Genomic DNA, 20,228 nt, shown 5'->3' with positions numbered 1-20,228 from the left:
GGGAGGGTATCCCCTTCAAAGGTCAGGATAAAGGCACCAGTATCAATGCGATTGTCTTTAGGACCCTTCTGAACACGCCGAACAAAGTGAACACCCCACCGTCTGAGATTGTCCCGAAGTTCCTCATCAGTTTGAAGGATGAGGTCCCTGTGAAAAATCACACCTTGTACCATATTTAGAGACTGGTGGGGGGTAATGGACACAGGAATTGTGCCAAGATGGGTATTGGCACGAAGGGCCGCAGATTGGGCATCTGAAGCAGTTTTGATCAGCAACGAACCCGACCGCATCTTGCTCAGGGAGTCCTCTTCGCCAAACTTGTCTTCAATGTTTTCCACAAAGAATAAAGGTTTGGTATTGGTGAAAGTATGCCCATCAGTCCTGGTGCAAACCAGATAACGGGGGAAAGGTTTCGCCCCTAGCCGACGGGCCTGACCCTCTTCCCAGTGGGTAGCCATGTAAAGGAAGGCCAAAGGGGCAATGAAGCAGCACTTGAAGAATCAGTTCCACGCAGAGAGACGGCCGCAGAAGAACGGCCAGAGTTCTGGGCCCGTATGCGTTTCATGTGCATAGTGTCCGCCTGGATACCACCCACTCCGATCAGGGGCTCTCCTCACGGGCGCCACCCAGCCACAGCAAGGGCCGTCTGGCACGGCGGCCATTGCCGGGAGTTCCGATGCTCCAGGATGACGAGCAACCACTCCAAGGCATGCATGAGGAGGTCAAAGCTCAGGTATCAGAAGTGTGATCCCTGTGTGTTCAGGGGGCTCAACAAAAAGGGTACATAGCGACCCCACCATATGGGCTGGCTACCGTGCTGGCTATGCACCCTAGCATCAGACAACGACGTGAAAGGAGAGGCGGAATGTACTAGGAGGGCGCACGTCGGAGACACTAGGTAATGTGCTCTTCCCCAAATGGCTCACACTACGGAGGAGAAATTTTGTAATGGAGGTCAAACCCCAAAGGGGGACCAAGGAATGCCAAAAGGAGAAGATGATTACGCAACAAAGCAGAATTGTAAAACGGGGGCCAACATAAGCAAGGACACCAAGAGAGGGAGAGGAGAGGGGGACGGGAAAGGAGCAAGGAGGGGATAGGAGGGGAAGGGGAAGGAAATGCAGCCCTGGAGAGAAAGAAGGAGGGGATAGGAGGGGAAGGGGAAGGAAACGCAGCCCTGGAGAGAAAGAAGGCTGCAATAGCTCGGGGCCCCGTGCTCGCCACGCACGTATCCACAAAAAGAGTTGTGGACCCCCTGGGGGACCTTCGGGTATGCATGCATGCATGCTGCTACAGCTGTTATTAACTATATGAATATTGACTGCATCATGCTTCTGAACAACACAGTCAGTAGAGAAGTAGCAGGTCAAATGCTTTTCAGATATTGAGAAACATGGAATGTGCCTGTTGCCCTTCATCCATAGTGTAGCGTATCATGTGAGAAAAGGGCAAGCTAAGTTTTCCAGAAGCGATGCTTTATACAACTGTGCCGATTTGTGGACGTAAGCTTTTTGGTCTCTAGGAAATTTATTATATTCAGACTACAAATATGTTCCAGAATTCTGCAGCAAATCAATTTTAAGGATATTGGACTGTAGTTTTGTGGGTCTATTTTTTACCTTTCTCATGTATAGGTGTTGCCTGCACTTTTTTCCAGTCACTTGGGATTCTATGCTGGGTGAAAAATTCCCAATGAATGCAAGCTAAGTAAGAGGGCCAATGCTGTAGAATAATCTTTGTAAGAATTGCGATTCCACCTGAATATAGCGACTTACTTGTTTCCAATTCTTTCAGCTGTTTTTCAATGCCAGGGATGCTTATTATGATGTCATCCACATGAGACAGTATGTGATAGTCAAACAGCGGTATATTTGCAAGATTCTCATGCATGACCGATTCTCAAACACAAAACTTAAATTTTGGCTTTTGTTTTACTATCTTTTCTGTCACTCCAGACTGGTCAATGAGTGAGTGGATGGAAGCTTTAGACCTGTTTAGCAATTTTACACAGGACCAGAAATTCCTCGGGTTCTTGGCAAAATCTTTTGATAAGGCATGATGGTGGTAGTAGTAGTTTGCTTTGCACTTAGATCTTTTCACAGATGTACGAATCTCGACTAACCTTCGCCTTTTGCCATTAGCGCATTCCCTTTTGAACAGCCTTTGCTTCCTCAGCATTTTCAGTCTTTAATCTGCTTACTTCTCCAGAGCACAATATACTCCCGTCCGCCACCAGCTATGGAACGTGAAGCTTCAATAATGCCAGCCACTTGTGGAGGCGAAATGTCAAAAAATCTTTGAATAAATGTCGGCTGAAGATCCAAAAACAGAAGCCAAGACGCAACTTGACAATTTACAATCAGTTTAAAATTTGATCCTCTATAATACCAAATGATGTCAATTCATTGTCTAAGAGAGATGCTAACAACTGTTTAATTGCTCTTCCTAGCAGAAACACTCTCACAGCCTTTTTGACTGATTTATGGTTCAGCCTATTTGTAGCTACAAGGTCTAAGATATTTCCATTGCGTGTAGGCTGCCAAACTAGCTGCTCAAGACAATTTTCAGAAAATGTGTTCAAAAGTACTTCACAAGACTTTTCGTCTGTACCCCCCGGCAATGACTCCATAGACGACCCAGTCATATAAACCAACATTAAAGTTTGTTTCACCACCATGTTACACACAACCAGATAACTTCACTGTCATCCTCAATTTGAACATCAATAGAGAGATTTTTTTTGTCAACTGAAATGAACACTCCTTGTCCTATGGTATCTTACCTGTCTATCTGATGTATGTTCCATGACTCACTAAATATTTCAGAGCTTTCTACTTTGGGTTTCAGCCAGCTCCCTGTCCCAAGAATATAATTTGAGTGCAAAAACTTTCCTGGAGGGCAGTAAAATCTGAAACTTCGTTACGAATACTTCGACACTTTACTGATAAAATTTTGACAGTTAAAGTATCCTTACTCTGCGCATGGTCCGATTTTACTATCTGCTTATTGACCGGCTAGTGTTTATCAGAACACCTCAAACTACCACCTAGCCCAAACACCACCATTTGCACTCTGCTACTTGAGCAGCTGCTTCCTTTGTGTAGTGCACCTCTGACCTACCAAGCAGAATCCTCACAAGGAGACATTCCCAGTGGTGCGATTGACTTTTGGAAACTATCCATACAGTGATGTAGGTTAGGGTCTCATGTATCACACACTGCAGCCATTCACCATGGCTGGTCCTCATTTGCAGGTAATTGATGAAAAAAAGAATTCAGAATTTTGTGTCACACTCAATAGCATTAAAAAAGTTGTGTTATATAAGTCTAGTTTCGTAAAGTAGTGGATGAGATAAAAGCTTCGCATGCAGAAGGTTGAGGGTTCGAATCTCATCAGGTGCAGTTAGTTTTCTTTTTTTTATTTTAAAATCTTTAATGAAATGACTCTGATCATCAGTTTTATTGAATTGATTGATTTAAATGTAATTTTATATTCCATTTCTTTGTCACATAATCTTACTCGTAATATCAACATCTTCAATTGCTCTCATTTTTCTTCCTATTGTTCTTTCTGCACTTGAAATCTTTGTTTATATGTTTTCAGTTGATTTTATGTATTAATTTTGATTTAATTTCTTTTTTTTATTATCCTGTTTTTCTGTCCACATTATTGTGTTGATTATATCTATTTCTCATTTTGCTTGAATTTCATTTTAATTATAAACCCATCTTTCTTCTTCTTCTTTTTCTTCTTCTTTGAAATGGGCCAGTTAAGGACCACAATATTCATCTTTTCAGCCTGGAGAGGGACTTGATGTTTGCCCAGTAATCCCGCATTCTCTTTTCATTTAAATTTTCATCTCCATTACTTTGTCCATACTGCAATAGGTATTTAGTTTATGTTTTAAATGTTTGTATGATGATTACCACAGAAAAAGACACATCTGTTAATAAATATATATTTTTCACACCATAGCACAAACATAAATAGATTATTTTGTCTTTTGTTTTTTAACTGATAGATCAGAATTTTCAAATGATTGAACATTATAATACATGAATATAATTAAATTCATATTCACAAAAACTCCAGTTGGAAAGAGAATGATATAAAGAAAAAAATGAAACAAATGAAAAAGATTATCTGGTGATTAAAATGATATGACAAAGGAATAGAAATAAAAGTTTATATTTAAACTAATTAACTGAATATAAATAATGACAAGATTTGATCCTACAACCTCGTGCACGTGAAGCTGCTCTCTTATCCATTATATCACGCAACCAGACTATGTAATGCAACTTTTTCTAACGCTATTGGGTATCACACAAAATTCCAATTGTTTTTTCTTCTTGTCAATTACTTAAATTCACCCAGCCAGGTGAATGGCTGCTGTGTGCGGTACATGGGATCTTGACCTACATCATTGTATAAATAGTTTCAAAAAGTCGATCACACCACTGGGGAGCTCTCCTTGTTGCATGATGCCCCTTGCAGATATACCGAATGCGCTTTGGCTTTCTTTCCATCCATGAATGCTGTTTTGTCACCACAAAAATTAATAATTTTCATCAGGAACTCATTTCAGAAATAAATTATAAATTCAAGATAAATAATATAAATAAAAACAATTGCTGACATATAGTCAAGCCACAAAAGAAGATTTTTTGGGGTTGCGACCCACTGGATTGATGATAACCTCAAACAATAATTCAAAAGACTACTAGGTCCGAGATTTTCTGGAGTTCACATCTACGATCATGTAGCCTCAATACTTGATGAAATGCACAAAGAATTTAGTGAAACTGTTTAAACACTTCGTATATCTATTAGTAGTTAAAATGGAGTCAGAGGAAGAGAAAGATGAATATATAACAGCGAAATATGAAGAGGATGATGATGATGATGATGATGATGATGATGACAATTTCCAGAAGCGTCAGATAACTTTCCTTTCGGTGAAAACACATGTATCACAGAACAAGCTAACCAATTACCGCCAAACTTTTGATGTGCTGTACATGCTCTATTTGTGCACTACAAGTGATTTTACTCATTATCTTCAAACCTGGATGACAATGGAGAACAAATCACACTATCCAAAGTGCATCACAAGACCATACAAAAATGTAATCCTTTGTGGAATGCTGCTGGACATTCAAAGTCATCTGAAATAACTGAAGCTGTTTTTTTTGGAAAAGTTATGAGTATCTGTTCTTTCACGACGGAACAGTTTGTATGACGCAATGATAGAAATTTCTTTGATCACTGATAAGTTGATGCAGTTACACAGAATGTTGTAATTTAAAAATTTCATAAGAAATGAGTGAGTATATAAAAGAATTTATAACATGTTCAGGTCCTACTGATGAAGCTCTGGATACAATGCAAGGTGGAAGAAATAGTATTATAGAGTTTATTCCAGTCTTGATGCCTTTGCATAAAAGGCAGCAAAAATTGGAGGATAATCTCTTCGTGGCAAACGAATCTGCTCCAGTCCGGAATCCTTGAACCATTACACCAACAACCTGAAAACAGCTTTCGCATCCCGCAACTACCCTCCCGACCTGGTACAGAAGCAAATAACCAGAGCCACTTCCACATCTCCTCAAACCCGGAACCTCCCACAGAAGAACCCCAAAAGTGCCCCACTTGTGACAGAATACTTTCCAGGACTGGATCAGACTCTGAATGTGGCTCTCCAGCAGGGATACGACTTCCTCAAATCCTGCCCTGAAATGAGATCCATCCTTCATGAAATCCTCCCCACTCCACCAAGAGTGTCTTTCCGCCGTCCAACTAACCTTCGTAACCTCTTAGTTAGCTCCGTGAGGCTATTTGCAGATGACACGGTTGTCTACAAGAAAGTAGCAACATCAGAAGACTCGTACGTACTCCAGGAAGACCTGCAGAGGATTAATGCATGGTGCGACAGCTGGCAGCTTTCCCTAAACGTAGATAAATGTAATATAATGCGCATACATAGGGGCAGAAATCCATTCCAGTACGATTATGCCATAGGTGGTAAATCATTGGAAGCGGTAACGACCGTAAAATACTTAGGAGTTACTATCCGGAGCGATCTGAAGTGGAATGATCACATAAAACAAATAGTGGGAAAAGCAGGCGCCAGGTTGAGATTCATAGGAAGAATTCTAAGAAAATGTGACTCATCGACGAAAGAAGTAGCTTACAAAACGCTTGTTCGTCCGATTCTTGAGTACTGCTCATCAGTATGGGACCCTTACCAGGTTGGATTAATAGAAGAGATAGACATGATCCAGCAAAAAGCAGCGCGATTCGTCATGGGGACATTTAGTCAGCGCGAGAGCGTTACGGAGATGCTGAACAAGCTCCAGTGGCGGACACTTCAAGAAAGGCGTTACGCAATACGGAGAGGTTTATTATCGAAATTACGAGAGAGCACATTCCGGGAAGAGATGGGCAACATATTACTACCGCCCACATATATCTCGCGTAATGATCACAACGAAAAGATCCGAGAAATTAGAGCAAATACGGAGACTTACAAGCAGTCGTTCTTCCCACGCACAATTCGTGAATGGAACAGGGAAGGGGGGATCAGATAGTGGTACAATAAGTACCCTCCGCCACACACCGTAAGGTGGCTCGCGGAGTATAGATGTAGATGTAGATGTAGAACCTCTTAGTTCATCCCTATGAAATCCCCAAACCACCTTCCCTACCCTATGGCTCCTACCCTTGTAACCGCCCCCGGTGTAAAACCTGTCCCATGCACCCTCCCACCACCACCTACTCCAGTCCTGTAACCCGGAAGGCGTACACGATCAAAGGCAGAGCCACGTGTGAAAGCACCCACGTGATTTACCAACTGACCTGCCTACACTGTGAAGCCTTCTATGTGGGAATGACCAGCAACAAACTGTCCATTCGCATGAATGGACACAGGCAGACAGTGTTTGTTGGTAATAAGGATCACCCTGTGGCTAAACATGCCTTGGTGCACGGCCAGCACATCTTGGCACAGTGTTACACCGTCCGGGTTATCTGGATACTTCCCACTAACACCAACCTGTCAGAACTCCGGAGATGGGAACTTGCCCTTCAGCATATCTTCTCTTCTCGCTATCCGCCACGCCTCAATCTCTGCTAATTTCTAATTTCAATTTGCCGCCGCTCATACCTCACCTGTCTTTCAACAACATCTTTGCCTCTGTACTTCCGCCTCGACTGACATCTCTGCCCAAACTCTTTGCCTTTACAAATGTCTGCTTGTGTCTGTGTATGTGCGGATGGATGTGTGTGTGTGTGTGTGTGTGTGTGTGTGTGCGCGCGCGCGAGAGTGTATACCTGTCCTTTTTTCCCCCTAAGGTAAGTCTTTCCGCTCCCGGGATTGGAATGACTCCTTACCCTCTCCCTTAAAACCCACATCCTTTCATCTTTCCCTCTGCTTCCCTCTTTCCTGACGAAGCAACCGTTTGTTGCGGAAGCTTGAATTTTGTGTGTATGTTTGTGTTTGTTTGTGTGTCTATCAACCTGCCAGCGCTTTTGTTTGGTAAGTCTCATCGTCCTTGTTTTTAGATACACAATATTATCTACAACATATATGTGCAGTGTCATAACGATAATATGAAGCTAAAGCTATAAACTTAACTTACGTGGTGGACTTCCTTTCTTAAAACATGCCTTCATTAAAGTTGACACATCATTCATATATTTTATCTTCTCTTTCTGAATAACTTCTGGAGGTTCAGAAATTTTTTTCTCCCAAGGAAGCTCTGAGGCTGCCCACTGAATCATGTTGAAGCCCAGGACTTCCAGATCACCTCTTCTAGTTGGAACTAAAACAAATAACAAAACACATAATGATTAGACCAATCTATATCCTCCATAAACATTCAGAGCAGCTAATAACGTATTATCTCACCAAGAGCAAACATTTGACAACTACAATCAATCTGATACAGACTTAAATACAACAGCAGTGAACTATAAGTGCCTACATTTTTGTTGCTGAAAACCTGTCTAGCAGGCACCAAAATAAATATAACTGATGCAGGGATGACAGGAAAACAAAGTAAATGTAATCAATCTCTCTCTTTCAAACCTGAGATTAACACTTGGGAGAAGGGAAGGGGCAATGCAGAATAGAAAAGTTAAAAAGGTAAGTGCAATCAGTAAAGGATAGTGGAAGGCAGTCAGAACTGGTAAACAAAAGCTGGAAGTAAAGTACCATTTGTGAACCCAGCAATGCCCCACAAATGGTAATATGTATGGGAGTTGGATATACATCATATCTCCTCCTCCCACCTTTCTCTGTCCATGTCCTTCTCCTCCCACCCTCCCTGACAACCTCAATCTCCTCTCCTAGCTCTCTCCTCCTCCTCCACCTCCACTGTCTGTTTCGTCATTCCCCTCTCTATGTCAGTCTCCCTTCCTTCTCACTGTTTATTTCCCCACTCTCGCTGACCTTAAGCATTGTTTATTGTTACTGCCAATGAAACCTTGATTGGCAACTGAAGTTGCATAAAATAAATGGTTGGGATCATTGGCATACTGGGTACGAAAAGGTGTCTCCTGCTGTTGGCTCTGTGAGGATGACATTACTTCACATAGTTTTAATCTTAAAACCGGGAGGATTACAAAGTTTCAGACAATTCAGATTCCATAATAGTATTCCAATCATAAGCAGACAAGCCATATATAAAACTTTTCTGTAGACAAGCCATAAATAAAACTTTTCTGTTTTTTGTTAACCCATGAGCACTCACACTATTAGCATTTTGCTCAAAAAAATTTAAAAGACACAGTATTTTGTCAACAATGCTTGCAGGGCACTCGTTTGCTCAGTAGTCCAGTGAAACTGTCAGAAAAAAAGCCTGTACCTTGCAAAAATTGGGGTAGAAGATTTTATTTTTTTAACTCGTTCATATTGTTGGAAAGGTTAGAAAACCAAGTTCATCATCATCATCATCATCATCATCATTTAAGACTGATTATGCCTTTCAGCGTTCAGTCTGGAGCATGGCCCCCTTATAAAATTCCTCCATGATCCCCTATTCAGTGCTAACAATGGTGCCTCTTCTGATTTTAAACCTATTACTTCAAAATCATTCTCAACCGAATCCAGGTACCTTCTCCTTGGTCTGCCCCGACTCCTCCTACCCTCTACTGCTGAACCCATGAGTCTCTTGGGTAACCTTGCTTCTTCCATGCATGTAACATGACCCCACCATCTAAACCTGTTCGCCCTGACTGCTACATCTATAGAGTTCATTCCCAGTTTTTCTTTGATTTCCTCATTGTGGACACCCTCCTGCCATTGTTCCCATCTACTAGTACCTGCAATCATCCTAGCTACTTTCATATCTGTAACCTCAACCTTGTTGATAAGGTAACCTGAATCCACCCAGCTTTCGCTCCCATACAACAAAGTTGGTCGAAAGATTGAACGGTGCACAGATAACTTAGTCTTGGTACTGACTTCCTTCTTGCAGAAGAGAGTAGACCGTAGCTGAGCGCTCACTGCATTAGCTTTGCTACACCTCGCTTCCAGTTCTTTCACTATGTTGCCATCCTGTGAGAATATGCATCCTAAGTACTTGAAACCATCCACCTGTTCTAACTTTGTTCCTCCTATTTGGCACTCAATCCGTTTATATTTCTTTCCCACTGACATTACTTTCGTTTTGGAGATGCTAATCTTCATACCATAGTCCTTACATTTCTGATCTAGCTCTGAAATATTACTTTGCAAACTTTCAATCGAATCTGCCATCACAACTAAGTCATCCGCATATGCAAGACTGCTTATTTGTGTTCACATATCTTAATCTCACCCAGCCAGTCTATTGTTTTCAACATATGATCCATGAATAATATGAACAGCAGTGGAGACAGGATGCAGCCTTGTCTTACCCCTGAAACTACTCTGAACCATGAACTCAATTTACCGTCAACTCTAACTGCTACCTGACTATCCATGTAAAGACCTTTAATTGCTTGCAAAATTTTGCCTCCTATTCCATAATCTCGTAGAACAGACAATAACTTCCTCCTAGGAACCCGGTCATATGCCTTTCCTAGATCTATAAAGCATAGATACAATTCCCTGTTCCACTGATAACACTTCTCCATTATTTGCCGTAAGCTAAAGATCTGGCCCTGACAACCTCTAAGAGGCCTACACCCACACTAATTTTCATCCAATTGGTCCTCAACTAATACTCGCACTTTCCTTTCAACAATACCTGAGAAGATTTTACCCACAACGCTGATTAAAGATATACCTCTGTAGTTGTTACAATCTTTTCTGTTTCCATGTTTAAAGATTGGTGTGATTACTGCTTTTGTCCAGTCTGATGGAACCTGTCCAGACTCCCAGGCCATTTCAATTATCCTGTGTAGCCATTTAAGACCTGACATTCCACTATATTTGATGAGTTCTGACTTAATTTCATCCACCCCAGCTGCTTTATTGCACTGCAATCTACTGACCATTTTCTCCACTTCCTCAAATGTGATCCTATTTCCATCATAATTCCTGTCCCATTCTACCTCGAAATCTGAAACATTACTGATCGTATTTTCACCTACATTGAGCAACTCTTCAAAATATTCCCTCCATCTGCCCAAGGAATCCACAGGATTCACCAGCAGTTTTCCTGACCTGTCCAAAATACTTGTCATTTCCTTCTTACCTCCCTTTCGAAGACTGCTAACTACACTCCAGAATGGTTTTCCAGCAGCTTGACCCATAGTCTCCAAAGTCTTCCCAAGATTTCTTCTTGGATGCTGCAATTATCTGTTTGGCTTTGTTTCTTTCTTCAACATAACTTTCTCTGTCTACCTGAGTTCTAGTATGTAGCCATTTTTGATACGCCTTCTTTTTCCTTTTACAGGCTGCCTTGACTGTATCATTCCACCAAGCTGTTTGCTTCATCCTACTTTTACACACTACTGTTCCAAGACATTCTTTAGCCACTTCTAGTACTGTGTCCCTGTACCTTGTCCATTCCTTTTCCAACGACTATAATTTACTGCATTCAACTAACTGGTACCTTTCTGAGATCGCTGTTATGTACTTGTGCCTGATTTCCTTATCCTTAAGTTTCTCCACTCTTATCCTCCTACATATGGACCTGACCTCCTGCACTTTCGGCCTCACAATCCCAATTTCACTGCAGATTAAATAATGATCAGCGTCATCAAAGAATCCCCTGAATACACGTGTGTCCCTCACAGCCTTCCTGAATTCCTGATCTGTTATTATATAGTCAATGACATCTGGTTCCCCTGCCTTCCCAAGTATACCGGTGAATGTTCTTATGTTTAAAAAAGGAGTTTGTGATTACTAAGCCCATACTGGCACAGAAATCCAAGAGTTGTTTCCCATTCCTGTTGGCCTCCATATCCTCTCCAAATTTACCCATAACCTTTTCATACGCTTCTGTTCGATTTCCAATCCTGGCATTAAAATCACCCATGAGTAGAACACTGTCCTTGTCCTTTACTCTGACAACTACATCACTGATTGCGTCATAAAAACTATCCGTCTTATCTTTATCTGTCCCTTCACAATGCGGATATACTGACACAATCCTAATTTTCTTGCTAGACACTGTCAAATCTATCCACATGAGTCGTTCGTTTACATACCTTATTGCAACTACGCCGGGTTCCATTTCTTTCCTGATGTAAAGCCCTACACCCCATTGTGCTATTCCTGCTTTGACTCCTGACAGGTAGACCTTGTATTCTCCCACTTCCTCTTCTTTCTCACCCCTTACCCGAATGTCACTAACAGCTAAAACGTCCAGCCCCATCTTACTTGCAGCCTCTGCCAGCTCTACCTTCTTCCCACAGTAGCCCCCATTGACATTAATAGCTCCCCATCTCATTACCATTTCTTTGCCAAGTCGTATCTTAGGAGTCCCTGGTTTGTCAGTTAGAGGCGGGACACCGTCACCTCCAAAGGTCCGAGGCATTTTGCTCTGATTGTTGCCAGCATCATATTTAAAGTACCAGGGAAGCAGGTTGCTAGCCTTACTTGCCCCGAGTCCCATTGGGTTTTACCCCTAACGGTTGAGGGACTAACCGGTGGATTTGGTAGTCTTTGCCGTATGAGCACAAAGGTGACCACGACTCAGAATATGTCCGAGATGCCCAGCCTTATTCCAAAGTAACTGGTATCCTGACTGTCGGGACCACTTACTTGGCCACTCATACGTTGCCCGTGGTTCATGAACTAGGACATGACTATAGGAACCCACACCATGAACCACGAAAACCAAGTTTTGCCAACAAAATTTCTCTTGGGAAAACTTTCTGCAGTCAAAAAACTTCAAAAATTTCGGACTTTTTTTCAGTTTTTTCAAAATATCTCAGTTTCATTTGCTCCTATCGCTTTGACGTCTATTTTCTTTTTTAAAGAGCACAATATTCTCTACTAATTTGATTCTTACCATTTTTTTCTACTCCCAGTATCTACGGCACTACAGGGCGTCAAAAAATACCAATTTTTCAAATTTCGAGCAAAGTGGCAAATTACCTAATTTTTGAACACTGTTATTTCAGTTTCTATTTGTGTAGTATAAACATTGATTGAAAGTAAGGGACCCACAGCAAAATTATGGGTTCAGTACTGCAAGATGGTCACTCTCATGAAATAATTTATTGAAGCGGCTCGATCAGGCAATTGGAAACTTCATCTTGAAAGCGTGCGAAAAATGCTTCCCTACTTCCATTCAGCTGGACATTTTATGTACGCTAAAAGTGGCCACTTATACTTACAGGATATGTTGAGACTCGAGGAAAAAATGGATTTATCAGAATGTGAGAAGTTCACAACGAAACGACATTTTACAATCTGGCGATCGGAAAAGTATTGGTCAGGGGTTCCTTCTGACATGACTATAGAACAAACATTGATCAGAACCATGAAGAGTTCTGAGGACTTACTTCTGGCCGAGGAATTACGGATAGCGTATTAACCAGATGGACATTGGGTATGATTCACACGCAGAACATTTGTGAAGAAATTGAGTCGTATTGCGAAGTGAGCGCAGTAACATCATAACAGCATGTAGATGCAAGAAGTTGTCGCATCGAATGAGATGGCATGACTTGCGTAAGCTGTGGGATTGGTTTTCAGTGCACCCTCCCTTCCCTGAAAGTGATTTTATAATGTCTATCAGCAGTGGTGTTGTCGGAACGGAGGATGTTAATTGTCATATGTGTCACAAAGAGGGGGAAAAAGGCATGAAAAGAATAGTTGGTGACAATTTCCACGATGTAAAGTTACGTAGAAAAGATAAAGTTGTGATTCTCCTTTCTGCGTTCAATTCTGTAAAAGCTGGGAGCACTAAAATTACTCCTGTTGATCCTTTAACTCTTTTCCAAAGGATTTGTTTAATTAAACAAAGTGAAAAAGAGTTAAAAGCCTTTCTGAAATATGAACTTGCTCCTTACCCAATGTCCCTATTCTCACAAAAAGGCATACAAAAAGGAACAAAATCTTAATTCTACAATGCCTTCGTTCCAGTGCAAGATGTGAAGTCAGGTGGACCGAGTAAATTTTTTGTCATTGCTGGAGGGTACCTTATCCACAAAGTTACTTGGACTCGAAATGTTTGCTTCAAGTCAATAGCCCAAAGCTATGTTTCTTACCTGCAACGTCATTTTGGATCTCAATTTGCTATAGTATTTGATGGGTATCCATGTGAGGGAGACAAATGTAGCACAAAGGGTGCTGAGAGGATTCGTAGGTCCAAACAACATTCTTCGGTTGACGTTGTGGTTGAATCAGAGATGGTGAACCAAGTCCCTCAGGACAAGTTCTTGTACAACGAACAAAACAAGATGCATTTGATCACACTTATTAAAAAGGAATTTCTGGAGTGTAGCATTGAAGTGCACCAGGCACAAGAAGATGCTGACATTATCATTGTAACATCTGCCATTTCAGGAACCAAAGATTTTTGAAGTGTTGTCATTGTAGGAGAAGATGTTGACCTGCTTGTGCTCATGACCGGTTTGGGGCAAGGCATTGAAAACTTATTTTTCTTAAGGCCAGGAAGAGGAAATGCAGAAGACAAGTGGTTTTCCACTGCATCTTACAAGTTTGACAGTGAATATATTCTGTTCACTCACACCTTTAGCGGATGTGATACAACATCCGCTTTTTTTGGTTAAGGAAAAATTAAATGCTGCAATATTGTTGCGAAAAATAAATACCTAACCTCAGCATTTTGCACGTTCAATAAACCACATGCTACCCATGAAGAAATAATAACAGCAGGAGAATAGGTTACTATTGCATTGTATAGTGGAGGTGTCAGCAGTTCCCACACACTAGACCATTTGCGGTACCAGCTATTTGCCAAGTCTGCCACAAAAAGCAAACTGAATCTTGTACGGTTGCCACCTATACAAGACGCTGCACATCATTCGTTACGGACTTACCAAGTCCAAAGTTGGATGGGAAACTGGAACTGGAAACCTCCTGAGAAATGGGGCTGGAATCACAGTGACCACGGTCCAATACCCGTTATAATGACCAAGATCCAGCACCTGAAGCACTTCTTCACATTGTTTCATGCTCATGCAAGCTGAACTGTGGCAGAGCGTGCTCCTGCAGAAAAGCAGGTTTGAAATGTTCTTCAATTTGCAAGAAATATATTGGGGTCAATTGTGAAAACGTGCCAAAATTTTTATATGAAGACAGTGAAGATGATGTTATGGAGGATGTTGAGGAAACCGCTGACGAAATCAACGAACTTGCTGAGGCTGACTCGCTGTTTAAAGAAGAGGTCAATCTGGAATCAACTCTATGTACAGACCCTGAATCCATAACTCAACTGGTGACACTGAGGAACCTGGCTCATAGAAGCGTTGGAAGTGATGCTCATATCTGTCTCAAGTGCGCTAAAGTGCGATATTACAAGTATTACACACCCAGAACAGTCAACATTTTTTAGGAACTGACAATGCATTTTAATTGTAATAAAGCTACTTATTTTTAATGTCAACTGTTGGTTTTTATACACAAGAATAATTACCTACCTAATTAGGTTGCAATCCTCATGTTGCATACAGAGAAATTGAATACCTGAAAGTGAGGTGGTAAATTCCAACATACAACATGATGTGTAATGTATTTATACTACACAAACAGAAACTGAAAAAATTGTGTTCAAAAATAAGGTATCTTACCACTATGCTCAAAATTTGAAAAATTGGTATTTTTTGAGGCGCTGTAGCGCCTTAGATATTGGGAGTAGAAAAAAATGGCAACAGTCAACTCTGTAGAGAATTTTGTGCTCTTTAAAAAAGAAAATAGATGTTAAAGCGATAGGAGCAAAAAACTGAGATATTTTAAAAAACTGAAAAAAGGCCAAAATTTTCCAAGCTTATTGACTGCAGAAAGTTTTCCCAAGCGAAATTTTGTTGGCAAAACTCGATTTTCTAATCTTTCCAACCATATAAACGAGTTGAAAAAATAAACTCTTCTACCCCACCTTTTGCAAGGTATATCTGATATTTGACTGGACTACAGTAGCTGGGTTTTATACACTGATTGGGGAAGAAAATCATAACACGAAAAAATAATTAATGTACCAAAATGAAATTTCGGGAATACATTTGTCTATATAACATATTTAAGTGATTAGCATTGAAGTATAACACATTAATGTAAGTGCAAGATAAGCCATTGGAAATGTGAAATGCTGGTACATTAATAACAAGTGTGACCTTGCTTATTTGAGGCATGCTGCCATGGGATGGTAGGTCCACAGTTGTTCAGTACTGAGGACATTTGAAACAATTTTATTTCATCCTTCTCAGTCCCAATGATATAAAATGTTTGCTACTGGTTCCGAGCTGAAACGCCCGTTCTCAAACCACACGCTTTAATATTAACTGTAACTACAGTCTGATCCATGAACAATGGTGGCTCGCATATCTCGAGTCATGGAAAGGGATTGCATTGCTGATGGTTCCAAGTGACATTTGTTGTACGCACATGTGTGTGATTTCTGCTTGAAGAAAGCGTATATCCAGCAAATTATATCTCTCACTTACTTATGCAGAATTTATCACTTACCATCACTATCAGCGATGACCACTCGCAACAAATGGAATCAAAATTCACTAAACAACTCACTAAGATCACGCTCGCATTAGCCACAGAGTTTGCAGCAGAGCGCTCAGGACATACTGAAAGCTCATTGGCTGTCTGAGCACAGGTGACGTAGGAGCGCAGTAGCAGCTTAAACTTGACCACCATTGTTCATGACTCCAACTATAATCATACAATATGGCGCTTTGCATCTGACTGACTGTGACACACACACACACACACACACACACACACACACACACACACACACACACACAAATTTCAATAAAATTTCCTCCGTTGTTCCTAGAACTAATATAAGACCAGTAGTATCTTTGGGTTTTTATGTGAACAAGGTTCTGGTTTCCTATATACCAAAGAAAAAAGAAAAAAAAAGTTATGTTTATGATTAGTACACTCCAAGATAATGACCAGATTCATCCAACTACTGGTGAACACGAAAAATCTGAAATCGACACATATTATAGTGGACAAAATGTGATGTCAGTGTGGTGGACTGTCTAAAAGAAGAATATTCCGTGGATTGAGTAGCTTGTCAATGGCCACAATTTTTTATTTTTTTTAATTTTTTTATTTTACGTATTACCGTCATGAACAGTCAGATAACATACAAAAAAAGTACATACGCAATTATTACTATGAAACAATGCCCGCAAAAGCTGACCCTGGAGCCAACACGACCAGAGCTAACATGCCTACAAATTTTGCATAGGAGTAGAATCTCTACAGCAACCTATAAAAACAATTTACTAATGAAACTGAAAAACCCAGTGGTATGTATCAAGACTGTCCACGACGGAGAAATTGGAAGTGTGTATTAATTGTGAAAACTTTTTGTTTAATGAACATGCTGTAATATTAAGTGATATGTGCAAAGCTCAGATATATGATGAGTAAGTCACAAAAGTTAAATAATAAAATAATATTTGCTTTTTTCTTCAATTTTCTTTATAAGTAGCTAACAAGACCGACGATTTTAACAGTCCTAGGGTTTTATTACAGAAATAGCAAAAAAAACATTAATTTACGCATATTAAGTACATTTCACACTACTTGTCGAGTCTGAGCAATATGCCCAATGCACAATCGATTGCCTAACTTTTAAAGGCGCGCGTTCTCAATGGTTAAAACCAATTGCAAGCAAAAAAGTAAAAATACACATAGTTGTGCATACAATTTTTGTTTAAAATTATACATAAGGAGCAGGAGCGTATATGGGAGAAACAATTTCTCTAATGGCTTCAATGCTGTGCTCTTTTAGTTCACACTGACTGCTGTGAGAAAGAAACAAACTTTCACCACACAGCATTTTCTTCCTCACTGTTGATTTTAACAAAAAACCTGTACATTGTTTTTTTGGAAAAAAATATAGAACACATCTGTCTGAATGTTTATTCAAGTACTGTGTAAAATTTTGATGTAAGGTCAAGAACTCTGAGACTTTTGCTTACTACGTTTCCTTATATTATTTACGTAACCCATATACATTTGAATGTTTATTTTAATATGGTATAAAAAATTGGTGACTAACTATTCTAGATTAAAATATGTAGCCTGTGCTCATTCGAATGTTTATTAGAAGATCATGTAAAAATTGAAGTAAATCGATCAAGAACTTTGAGTTTTTTGGTAACAACATTGAACAACAATTTATCTTTATATGGTACTATAGAAACTGAAAATTTAAAACCTGTATCTCTTTATTGTTTCTGTACATAATTACAATTACAATTTTAGCATCTATCATGCCTCTTAATGAGCTGATAAACTACATTTGCATTAAATTCTTCTGCCTGATATCACCCAATCTGTGAAAGCATCTAGATATTCTTCGCCAGAGAAAGTGTTGGGAGCCAAGCTGCTTTTTTGTGTGCATGAAGATGTGGTATAACTTTTGAGCCATATCAGTGCTATAGGGAGGATTTCCAAAAATATCTCATTTCAACAGATGCAACAATTCTTCTTAAGTTTTACAAGTAGAGCCTGCTCAAATAATGTTATGCAAAAATATGACATTGGTAACATTGAAACTGTGTTGCTTGTTTTGAATGGCTCTTCACAGTTTTCTTAATGTCTCGGTAGGCTCGAGGTGGTATGACCCTGTATCTATGACTGCTGCTATTTTGTCTCCACATTACCATGGGAAACTGGGCTCCATCACTGGTCACAGTGCTATTAAGCAAGCCTTCTACTTCCGCACTGGAACGAAAAAGTCCAAAGAAGCAGTAAACTGTTAAGTTTTATGGTTCACATAAAGGTGTTTTTGAATTTGACAAGTGCAGAAAATGTGGTTCTTTAGTCACAGTCTCGTACAAAATACTCCAAGAAATCTGCCAAAAGTTGTCTGCAGTTACGATATTACGAAATATCAGTTTTCATTAATTTTCTGTTTCAGTTCCTTGCAGACTGCAGATGGATGGGTACTTTTTCACCACGAACATTCATCTTCCAACTGTTAAACAAATAACACTGTATCTGGTCAATATAAAATAAATTTCTCAATAAATGTCACTTCTTTTTGTTTTTAGATTTTTGCCCCTAAAACCCGTATTATAGAACAAATTTTACAGACTGTTGGATTTTCAATTGCAATGCTCATTTTGAACAGCTCCTGTAGGCAAATATGTTGCTATGTGGCTTTCTCGCTATTGCAGCTCTACATACACTGGCCTCCTGCAAGAGTCACTACAGAGACTGTTCCGTCCTCCCCTCTATGTCACACGCTAAACGAAAATAGAAGTTACTTTCTGAATAGACTTCATAATAATGAGCTAAAGGCAGCTGATACATAAAGAACTACTAGGATCCAAAAAACGTGTCATATGTATACATGGTGATTTTGCCAAGCGGGGCAAACTGCAGGAAGGATCCCTGACAGGATAAGGAGCAAAGGAGGTCATTTAATCTTCGACAGTGTAGGTTGACTGAAAGCACACATGAGAACACACAAGGCAAGTGGAAATGTTCTGTCTGTACTTGTCTTTTAGTGGTATGGTGCTAGTGAACCATCAGCACTCATTCAGTCTCGTTGTGGGGCAGGGTGGTTGTTGTCGGGATGCCTCCACACAGATATGGTGAAGTGAGGAGGAGTACCATCATGGAGCAGCCACATTATCCTTCATACCACCAAATACATCTTCCAGCAAGGGGGATAGGATCACCTTCAGGAAGTGCAGATATGCATTGGCTGCGACGCATTGTGGAAGGGTGAGGTCCCAAGAGGCAGTTGCCAATAATTCCCACCAACGCAGCAAGGCTGAATGGGTGCCGATGCTTCACTGCTCCCACACCACCAAAACACTAGTACAAAGAGAACATTCCCACAGGTGAAGTCTCGTGTGCTTTCAACCACTGAAAGCTACACTATTTGGAATGCTTTTCTGGCAGTATGTCTGAATGACCTATTTTGCTCCTTATCTTCTCACAGATCATTCCCTGCAGTTTGTCCTCATTTAGCATCTGACCTTTAACTAAATTGACTTTCAAGTTTTCGTAGCAGACTTAGAAAGGGTCAGAGGTACAATCACAGGAAAGAAGACAGTACCCTGTAACGTTCAATCTTTTCCTGGGTTGCTTAAAGACTGTTTCCCTTGAGTTGTTTACTATAAACTACTGATCTGGCACTTATACAATGGTGACATTTTCACCATACGGATACATGATGTGTATGTGCATATTACTTTCAATAACACAATTTTGTTCTACCTCTACATGTAAAGCCAACTTACTGTGTTTGGATAGGGTACTTCTTACATCACAACCATTTTCTTCTTTGTTATTCTACTGGCAAATGATGCATGGGAAGAATAACTGTCAATATGGTGTGCCTATATTAGTGCAAATTTCTTTGATTTTCCTACCATAATTATTTTGCAACATGTTTACGGAAGTAGGTAATGTTACTTGACCTTCTTGAAACACACACAATAAATATTAGCAATAAATTTCTGAGTAATGCATGATGTGGTCTCTGTAGTATCTGTCACTGAAATTTGTCGTAACTGAAGAAAGGATTTTAATGTGTAGCACCTTTCCAAACATTCAGTTGTTTTCACACAGACAGGTCAATACACGCATTTGTGGACATGAAATTAAGCAAAATAAG

At 40.2% G+C, this 20,228-nt stretch overlaps 1 protein-coding gene across 1 annotated transcript in view; it reads right to left on the bottom strand.

Moving 5' to 3' along the window:
- The window catches only part of LOC126177238 (nucleosomal histone kinase 1), a 236,911-nt gene that overhangs the window by 37,235 nt on the left and 179,448 nt on the right, over positions 1-20,228 (bottom strand). The window contains exon 7 of the mRNA XM_049924440.1: positions 7,641-7,823. Coding sequence (XP_049780397.1) covers positions 7,641-7,823 — 183 coding nt within the window. The remainder of the gene's footprint in view (positions 1-7,640; positions 7,824-20,228) is intronic.

Source organism: Schistocerca cancellata, chromosome 1, assembly GCF_023864275.1.
Source record: "Schistocerca cancellata isolate TAMUIC-IGC-003103 chromosome 1, iqSchCanc2.1, whole genome shotgun sequence".
Classification (NCBI taxonomy): domain Eukaryota; kingdom Metazoa; phylum Arthropoda; class Insecta; order Orthoptera; family Acrididae; genus Schistocerca; species Schistocerca cancellata.
This window is presented reverse-complemented; position numbering and strand designations above follow the sequence as displayed.